The sequence below is a fragment of the Nomascus leucogenys genome, chromosome 19, assembly GCF_006542625.1.
Source record: "Nomascus leucogenys isolate Asia chromosome 19, Asia_NLE_v1, whole genome shotgun sequence".
NCBI classification, from domain to species: domain Eukaryota; kingdom Metazoa; phylum Chordata; class Mammalia; order Primates; family Hylobatidae; genus Nomascus; species Nomascus leucogenys.
This window is the reverse complement of record NC_044399.1, coordinates 36,879,746-36,890,106: the sequence shown is the minus strand read 5'-3', so window position 1 is coordinate 36,890,106 and position 10,361 is coordinate 36,879,746. Positions and strand designations below refer to the sequence as shown.

The window sequence follows — 10,361 nt, the reverse complement described above, 5'->3', positions numbered from 1 at the left end:
CAGAGCCAAAGTTGCCCCGCCCCCTCCAGCGGCGGGAAAGTCGAGAGCCCCCGACTCCTCTCCGAGCTTCCGCCGGCCTTGGAAAACCATCAAAAATAAGTGTGCCGCTGTGTGCTGGGTGCGCACGCTCCCTCCCTCCCTCCGTGACTCCCGGGGAGGCTGGGGAGGCTCGGATTCGCAGACCCAGAGCAGGACGCTTGGAGAGGCAACGGGAGAGGGGGCGTGCGCCCCTACAGCGGGCAGCCGTGAGAGATCAGGTGCCTCCGCCCGCATTCCAGCCGCAATCGCACTCCCAATTTAGCTGTCCCGACTGGCCGGGACTGCGGGACTGCACGTCCAGGCCTCCCTGGGGGAAAGAGGCCCTAGAGAATGAGGACTCAGGCTGATCCTGATCTAGGGCAAGTGCGAGGGCACCCGACACAGGGCTGTGAATGTCAGTTATTGTTATGAATGGCAATAGCGATCACTGAGAAACCTAAAATGCTGGCTGTGTGCTAGGCATTTCACCCCATTAGATGGGATTCCATGGAGGAGGGCAGAAAGCAGCTGAAAGACCAAGGAGAGGACCGAGTGTAAAGTGAACCCACCTTGACACTCCCTCCCCTCCCAGATGCAGGGGGAAGAGGCTGGCACAGGTCTCTAGTCACATTTTAGGGGTCAGAGAAGCCAGCTCAGAGGCCAGACTCCTAATGTTTTCTGGGCCTTGTTTGAATTGGTGCCCGACTGTGTTCCAGGTAAGCTTCCACCCCGTCTCCCCCAATATTCACAGAACTGAATGTTGACCGAGGTCAAGGAGATTAAAGATAACCTGATCAAAATACAGCCAGGGAAGACCAGCCAGTCCCGTTGCTCCAGTCTACCCAGTGTCTGCACTTTGCCTGGATTTCTTCCCTTGGATCATAAGGGCATCTGGGGCCAGTTATTACTTCCCACTCTCCAGGGCACACCTGGGAGTGAGTGAATGGAACACAGCCTTCCAGAGGGCAGAAACCAGCACTGGGGAGAAAGGGGAGGGAAGGTGGTAGAAACCATGAAGGGCCCCACAAGGCTCCTTTGTTTCTCAGCAAGAGTCCAGGTGGCTTGTAGGGACAGAATCAAATCAAGAGTCAGTGGCTTGTAGGGGAACAGAATAAAAAACTGTTACGAGTGCTCCAGAAATAACTCCTGGCATAGGGGTGCGGGGGCAGGGTATGAGGGTATGTGAGTCATCTCTCTTTTACCTAAAGATTCCAGGCACATGATTAGGAGGAAAATACCTGAGTGACTCAGTTGCTCCTTTACAACAATAACCCATGCTTATGTGCTAGGCACTGGCACTAAGGGCTTTATACGTATTAATTTCATACTCTTAACAATCCTCTAGGCTGGTCGCAGGTGGCTAACGCCCGTAATCCCAGCACTTTGGGAGGCTGAGGCAGGTGGATCACCTGAGGTCAGGAATTTGAGACCAGCCTGGCCAACATGGCAAAACCCCGTCTCTACTAAAAATACAAAAATTTGCCAGGTGTGGTGGTGCACACCTGTAATCCCAGCTACTCAGGAGGCTGAGACACGAGAATTGCTTGAACCTAGGAGGCAAAGGTTGCAGTGAGCTGAGATCGTGCCACTGCCCTCCAGTCTGGGTGACAGAGCAAGACTGTCTCCAATAAAACACACGCACAAAAAAACAAAAAACAATCCTCTAAGGTGGGTACTGTTGTTATTCCTATTTAACAGTTGAGGAAATGGAGCCACAAACAGGTTAGGTGGCTCACCCATCACAACCTCAACTGGTAGTTGATGTAGCTATGATTCTTACCCACGTGGTCTGGCATCTGGTCCATGCTTTTCAGCAGCATGCATTTCTGTCTCTCCCTGAAGGACAGTGCCACTTTATCTCACAAGTGCTGAGCTGAAGCATAACTGAGAGTTTATACTGTGTGGCACAGAGGAAAGGATGCCTGGAATGAATTAAAAAACTGGTTCCAGTCCTGGCTCAATGGCCATATTTTTACAGCTCTCTGAACAGGATTGGGTCAGATTCTTTCCAACTCTGCACCACTCCTTAGCAGAGTAGAGATTTTATGTGCTGCCTCCTCTGAAATGGCATCTCCCCTACCCCCACCCTCCTTCTCTTTAAAGAGAACAGGAGACTCCCTTCTAGAGGGAAGGGCTTGGGACTAGGAAGCAGGAATCCTTCAACGCATGCTCCCTTCAGTTCCATCATCTAGGAAGGGCAGTGCTTTCTGGGTACAGGGATTCAGATATTTGCTTGGGCCTGGCGTAGCTCAGCCCTGCCCTCTAGCCTTCTTCTGGCTGCCAAGGCCTGGCAGAGCTGTGAGTGGACAGGGTTAAGGCAGGAAGAACCAATCAGGGAAAGAAGCTACTTGGGCTTGGTGCCTCCCTTTTGAACTGTTAGCTCTGAACAGCAACCCATAGAAGGCAGCCATGGATTTCATCTTTTAGGAAGCCATTTTCTGGATGAGGTAGCTGGCAACTTAGCCATGATTTGGTCCATCTGCTTTGGCTAGAAAACCAAGACTGAGTTTATCTAGATTGGTTAGGGATCCCAGGGATCCTTAGAATATTTTGTGAAAGACCTTACCTTCACCATCATGCACTCCAGCTAAAGACCAGCACTGTGCCCTTCCCACTTGATATGGATGATTCAGAATGAAGCAGGCTGACTTTAGTTCAAGGCAGTGGTTTTTTTTTTTGGCGGGGGGCGGGGGGGAACTTCAGCAAATTTTGTTAGCAATTGGGAACTGGAAACTGAGCTCTCCCTAGATGGTAGCCCTGCCTTGTATGTGATGAATGGCATCACTAAATATCTCATGATATTCACGTCCCATTTCTAGAAATTTTTCAGTGGGCTGAGGTGTTTCATTTATTTCTGGGGACTCAGCTCTCTCTTCAGGGTGACATGACTGGGAACAATCATTGGAAACTACTGGTATTCACTGTGTTTCCTCTTCTGACCCTCCCACCTTCTCCAGCACCTCCCTCCTTTATTGCATCTGATGAAGTACACGTTTCATCTTCAAAATAAAAATTTATTCCATCTGTAACAAGAACATTGAATCTGCACATTTGCGCACAAGTTCACATTTAAAAACAGTGGAGCACATCAGTCATAAAAAAATCTATGATACAAGTGGAACATCCCAACTACCAGGAAGATTAAGGAAGGAGATGAGACCACTCTATATTCTGCTTCAAATGCCTCAAAAAGATCCCAGAGATTCCAGGGAGCACCTGCTTTAATAAAACGTGAGCATAAAAGTTTGGGGTGGCTTGGGGCAAAGGTAACAGTCAGAGGAGAGTCTCCCGGACTTGTTTTCCATGTTAGAACAAGTCCTACAAAACAAAGCAGAAAGAAAAAAAAAGAAAAGGCACCTTTAGATATGCCAAGCAAACCAAAATCCAACACAACATAAAAATCAAACATTTCCCTGTGGGCTTACTGATTGGGAAGCACTTCAGGGCCAGTTACCCAGTTTTTAGTTTGGGTATTAGCTCTGCATGTGTACACAGGACGCTGCCACCAGCATTGCTTTGAGGACACAGATGGCAGCACCAGTCAAATGCCTCTTAAGGGAACTTCAAGGTGATTAAGGATGATTCCAGTTTAGAAATCCTACCCTAGATCTCTGGGGCACTGAGAAAATGAGGCTGGTTATCTTCTCATAGCAGGAGCCAGGGCCAGTCACCCTCCATTTCCAGGCTGGAAAAGTACAGAAGCACCTTGCAATAGCTCTTCATGACGTCAAGGGACCCCACACCCTGGGAGAAGGGTTAGGAGTGTGCAGCTTCCTGCTTTGGTGGCAGGCCTGTTCCTAATATGGGTGCCAGAGGAGTTGAGGCAGCAAATATGCTTGTGTCTAATACATGCCTTGATCTTTTAGTTTGGAAGGGAAAACAAAGTCCAAGATGCTTTTAAGTTGGATTGATGCTGAAACAGCTGAAATTTCATCTTATCCACCATCAAAAAGCAAAACAAAATTAAACAAAATGACACTAGCCATTCACCATTACAACCATCACTATAAGACACACCATCACTGAGGAAATGACAACTATTTCCATAGAGAGTGCTGGATGGGAGGGCAGGACACAGATGGACGTCAGCTTCAGGGTATACCCACTTATTCACAAGAGCTGACCATGATGGCCCTGCTCTGCATGAGGACTCACAGGACAGCTAGGGCACTGATGCCTGCAGGACTGCCTGGCTGACAAGATGATGCACATTTTAATATTCAAAATGTAAACAAAGTATCCACAAATAGTCCAAAAAAGCCAAAGAATGGCTTTATTTAAAAATTTTTAAATGCCCTTAAAAGTGATTTTGCATAATGCTTTCTTAAAAAAAGAACTCTCACAAAAACATTTTTACCAAACATGCCTAGATCACTTCAGAACTGAAATCCTCAGATGAAACAGGTGAACACTTCTGTGACCTGCTACATCTCAGAAGCTTCTCATAGGAAGCTTTGGGTTTACCCAACAGCATCTGTCTGGGGCCTGTGAGCAGGGGACCTCAGAGCCTGAGGCACTGGGATCTTCAGGCTGTCCTTGGAGCTCTGGGTAGTTTGTAAAATGAGAAAGAGGAACTATCAGTAGGGATAAAGACACAGAACCAGGAAATCCATAACCCTGTCTCAAGCCTCCTCAGAACCAGGAAAATACTAAAGATCCTGAAGAGACTAAGATGATAGGAATGATCCCAAACATTTAGAATCTGAAAGGCAACTAAAATGAGGAGAGATGAATATTATGGTACTATAGTACCACATGTCTACTACAGTATCCATTACTCCTGGGTGTCTCCAAAAATCAAGAAAGGGTTGGGGTTTCCCTTTCTACTGACCAGGTTCAGCTCAAGTTCTGTATGCTCCTGGGGCTTTTACCCCATACACCAAAACATCAACTGTTTTTATGTATGTACCTATGTGTACACATGCACATACACTCCTCCAAAATAAGTGAGAGTCTATGGTGGTTTAAAAAGAGAGAGAGACAGAGAGAAAGAGAGAGAGAGAGAGAGAGAGGAGAGAGAGAGGCAGGCAGGCACGGGGCAAGAGTCAAAGTTTTTCCTATTCATCTTTGCCAGTCTTATCAAATCTGCTGTTTCAGGTCAGGTCATGAACAAAAGAAAAGGGAAAGATGCCACTGGAGATTATAAAAGAGTCGGAAGAGAAGACAGTGTGGAAAGTCCTTGACAGTTCACTGCGCGCCTCCCCTGGACACTGCTCAGCTATGTAAATAACCCAGGAACACCCAATTCTGGGAGTCTGAAAAGGCTGGCACAAACTCCTTGGCGTGGTTGAATGACAGACACCCTGTAGAAGATGTTTATTTAGGCAGGTAAATTAAATGATAAAAAAATGTAATTATAAAAAGGCAGAAAGACTTTCCTCTGCTCTTGAAAATGTTTTTTTCCCACAGCATTAGTGGGTTTTGTCCTATCTTTGTTGTGACTTAATGCAGTGAGTGAACATTAAACACAGTGGAGGGAGAAGAAGGAACAGTACAAAACTTTGGTCCTGCTTGTACCTCTTAGTGTGTGAGATGTCATCATCGTAAGGGGTTACCACGAGTGGATGCCACTCTCTTAACTTCCAGGCAAATCCTCTCCCCACCCTGCCACAATTTCCTGCCCTTCCCCATCATATTGGTGGTTGAACTGCTTCAGGAAGGCAGGGCATTCTACATGGAAGAGCCCTGGAAATCCATAACCCTGTCTCAAGCCTCCTCACATTGGTTCACACCACCTAATAAGACACTTTACAACACACAAATATCCAGGAATCACAAAACTGTGTGGATATACTTGAACATTCAAGGAAACTACTGAGCAACAGCACAGGGTACACATAATCACTACACCATAGAGACGCTTTTAGCAAGTGGTTTCTGTCCAACCTGCCTCCTGGCAGGGATGTCAGACCCAACCTCGGCTTCCACACAACTTCACAGCTCCTCTTAAGCCCCAGTGGCCCCAGTCTATCTTTTCTGCATCTTTTGGGTTGCCCTGCCATCTGCCCCCACCAAACTCTGGCCTCTGACATCACGCTGACAGTCTGTGTGCATTTGTATTTTCCTCAGTGCTGTGATGAGCCAAAAACCTGTCTCCAGTCTATATTCAGTCAATCCTCAGTAATGTGGACATCAACGAAAGCAAATCTGCAAGCCTCTTCAGTTTTAATGAGCTGCAGAGGTGTTTCATGCTAGACTAAATCTGTTTTCTGTAAGAAGCTACAAGAGGCTTGTTTATGGCAGGTGCTGCTGTGTTAAGGATCTCCACAACAGTAGCACAATGACAGCATCCTAAACGGAGTCACTGTGGGCACTTGCGCCTGGCTGAGGCCTCCCCTGTGGCCTTTGGCCTCTACTAGGAGCTTCCACTCTGGGCAACTCACATATACTTCCTGACTGTGGTTGAGATACTGGCAAACAATGTTCTGGGATTTCAGTCTCACAGAGAGATCAGCTTTCAGTCACACTGTGACCTAATGGGAGCCTTTAGGAGTGTCTCTGAGGAAGAAGTTACTAATGCATAATTTGGCAGGAGCTGGTGATTGGAAGTCTCCATTTAAACAACTACAGCCACCATCAACATATTGTACAGATTCCTAGCAACACCCAACACTTTTATTTCTGGTGTCTGTGTGTTTTCCAGTTGCAACTCTACTCCTTCTTAAAAAGAATAAATCAAAAATACCCTACAACATGAACAACAAGACACTGTAAGACAGTGATAATATTATGTACATAAATACTGTGTACAAACTTTAGAGAAATGACAAACCTTCCAGGAAAAGGAAAAAAAAGTGTTAACAGTGATAATACCAAAAATAAAATGTTGCATTCAATGGATGTTAAACATATGTAACAATTCAAATATAATCTATGAAATTAAAAAAAAAAAATAGGCAGCATGGGGACAACAGCATGGGGAAGGAAAATAAACTGGAAGAAAATATGGCCATTAAACTCAGAAGGCCCAAAGAATTATTCAAGTAATGGAAGGGTTAAAACCCTACATACGTATTCATTTTACAAGAACACACTGACTTTCGACTGCTGCTTTTCAAACATGTCATTGTTGTTTTCAGTTGGGAGGACACTGCAGAGCACATTTTTCTGGCAGGGAGAGCCAAGATGCCCATCTGTGTGGATCCCACCAAGCCAGCAGTTTCTGGGCAGCAGCCTCTCCACCCCCAACTTTATGTCTTCCTCCTCTTATCATGCTTTCCTCTACAGAAGACCACTTGGATTTCATTTGGGGTCCTGTTTTAATTTCAAAAATAATTTTCCTGGGAAAAAAACTATATGATAAATTTGCAGAGCCAGCCATTATCATGCCTTACTGTAATGATACACTCTGGATACTGGAAGACCCTGTTTTAAAGCAAAGCAGAACCTGCCTCCTTCAGGAACTCTAAAGGGCTGCTGCTGGATGAAGGCTGACAGCCCTCTGACTTCTGGCTGCCCTTTAGCCCATTCGATGCCTCAGGTCTGGAAACCAAACCATCATCACAAAGGCAGGGGAACGTTTCCAATCCCCAGCTTTATCTCCATCCCTCCGAATCCGCTTCCTTCCCTCAATCAAGAAACCATGTCTTTTCTCAGAGGACAAAATGGGAAGCAGGTGGCAGCTGACTGAAAAACAGCAATTTGCCTTTGATAAAGGTGTTCTCTGAAAATGACTTTTTTGAGGTTTGATTTTTTTAAATAAAAAATGATAAACGGTCTTGCCATCCAGATCAATCTCTCTTTCCCCTTACATATACACACACATACACACTGAAAAACCCAAACCCTGCATGCGCCAGAAACAGTAAAATGACCAAAATATTATAAAATTAACCAATAAAGTGCATGTTCCTTACATATTACACCTGCCCCTTTTACAAACATTTCTTCTAGAAAGTCACATGTGTAGGCTCAGAATCACATGGTATTATAGAAGGGGTTGGTTGTCCGTTTTTTGTCATTTGCCTTTTTCAGTCTCCTAAGGGGGTGAGTTCTGCCGTGTTGCTGACGGGGTGCCACGGCCAGCCCTGGAGCTGGGCATGCACACTGCAGTCCCTGGGTCTGTAGCACGGGAAGGCCTCCTTCAGAACTAGTCAATTCAGGTCCTGCCCTGGGGAGCAAACACTGCTGACTAGAACCAAATTCTTTGGCATACTGCACAAGGGGCCTCTCCACTGGCTTGCTCTGCACAATACACTCTGTTGTCGCGAGCTGTTCTACAAAATACTTGGTGGGCTCTGGGTTGTGGGGGGCACCTGGGTTTTCTAGGGACTCTTGATCCTCCATGGCGTGCATGCCTGAGTCTGTTCTGAGGAAAGGCTGAAGCAGTCTGAGATGAGGGGATTCACAGGAGGCAGGCTCCCTCTCTGGTAAGCAGTCTTTACAGACGTCCAAGTAACCTAATTTGGCGAGAGAAGCTGAACGCCTCATTTGGGATGGTTTGGTGAGCCCTGCCTGGAAAACCACTCGAGACTCAATTTCTTTAGCACGCTCCTTCACCACACCTGGGCTGTGGCCGAGACTCTTTATGTTTTCACTACTAGCGCTATGTGGGAGTCGACAGGCTACAGGCAATGGGTCCATTTTCTCCTGTAACTCCCCAGTGTTGTCACCAAGTTTGTTAATTAAACTTATGTCTGCACTACTTAGCTCGGAGTCCTTATATGGCACCTCACTGCCACTGGAGAGAGGGCTCTCCTGACTTTCCTCCCAGCTAACCTGTTCTGCGGAGGGCTCATCTGTGGTGCTGCTCTGCTCTGTGAAGCCCTCCAGGTGAACCATAGTCTGGGGATGCAGGTAATCCAAACTGGCAGACAGTAAATGGGTTGTATGACTGACAAAAGGTGCTGCTGTCTCCAGGGCTGTGGACAGGCTGTTGCCTCTGTCTTCAGGGCTACTCAGGATGGAGGTCGGATGGTCAGTGGGCCTGTGGTGCTCAGGGGAGGAAGAATGAGGCAGAGGTAGCACTTGGGGGTGCAGAGAAACCTGGTTGGGGTCCAGAGTCCTGTTTAGATTTTCATCCAGTGTGCAGAGCACAGTGACAGATTTTTCCACGTTCACTTTCCTCAGCCCTTGCTCTCCGCTCTTCTCACCGGTGGCTATTTCACTCCCTGGCCCAGTGTGATTGGGTGATGTAACTATGTGGGTATACTCAATGATTTCTACCCTCTTGGGGAGGGGAAGAGGGACTCCCTGTGTTTCAGACTCCTGGTATGGAATCACAGTCCTCAGATCCTTCAGGACTTCTTCCTGCTGCGTTCCAGTATCTGACCCTGGGCCCTCCTGAGGAGCTGGCAAGTGGTCAAACTCCAGCACCTTGGGAGCTGGAACAGTGGCATTCTGCTCAGAATGGGACAGTGAGCCAGCCTCAGACCCACTGTATTTCCCTTTGCCTTTGCTCATTTCTGGTTCCTTGAGGACAAATGAATGTTCTGGGGGGGCTTCATCACTTTTCCCTTTTGGTGCTAGGTCTGCCACAGAAGAATCATTCTTTGAATTCTTACGAGTGGACAGTGAGGTACATGTTGGGGCAGCACCATGATGCTCTTGCTCCTGCCGTAAGCGCTCTTCGAACTCCAAGGTGGCTCGCCTCACAGACCCAGGGTACCACTTGGCACCTGGATGCATCCCTGAGCCCTGGAGCTCTTGTTCCCCCTCAGCTGATTCCCCTTCTTCCAAGTCTGCTGTAGATGAGTGTGTGGTTAGGCAGCCTTCTGGGTTGCACATCCCTGAGTCTTTGGCTAGTTCAGGCTGGGTTGTGCAGGAGCCCTCGTCTTGCTCCATATGTCCAGGTTTGTTCTCTGGGGTCTGGGCCCTCTCAAGGAGCAGCTCATGGATGCTGTTCTTCTTTGGTGTATGGCATGGGTTGGGTAAGATGTCTCCTTTCAGTTGAATCTGCCCAACTCCTTGACTGATGGACTCAATTTCAGTGACAATTTCTTTGACTGAAATTGCATTTTCTGAGTGAGACTGCATGAAGATGTCTGGGCTGACCAGTTCTGAAATTGCCTAAGAAGAGAAAGTAGTGAGAAGATTATGGTGAACTGTAGTCTAATTGAAAATGCTGGATTTTCTGCTTATTAATCCTCTGATCCAGGACAACCTATCTGACTATCAGAATACAAATCATGGAGTGCCTGGGACCATACTCTGCCCAACTGTTTTGTCAGACTACAAGAAAAAAACTGGATTCATCAAGGCTAGACATAACATTTGTTATAGGTTGTGTTACTCTCTACTGAACTTTCTGTTCTGTTTACTCAAGCAGAATTCCAATCCAATACTTTGCTCCCAAATGAACAGCAAATATTTTTGGAGGCTCCTATAATCTATATTTTCCTAAG

The 10,361-nt window shown here is 46.8% G+C and overlaps 1 protein-coding gene across 4 annotated transcripts in view; it reads right to left on the bottom strand.

Annotated features, from left to right (window-relative positions):
• Positions 1-3,011: 3,011 nt before the first annotated feature.
• The window catches only part of SSH2 (slingshot protein phosphatase 2), a 306,875-nt gene continuing 299,525 nt past the window's right edge, over positions 3,012-10,361 (bottom strand). For 3 of the 4 annotated variants that reach the window (XM_030800117.1, XM_030800116.1, XM_030800118.1), the window contains one exon: positions 3,012-10,026. In XM_030800117.1, coding sequence (XP_030655977.1) covers positions 7,936-10,026 — 2,091 coding nt within the window. In that variant the 3' untranslated portion in view covers positions 3,012-7,935. The remainder of the gene's footprint in view (positions 10,027-10,361) is intronic. The other variant, XM_003277077.4, reaches the window with a different exon arrangement.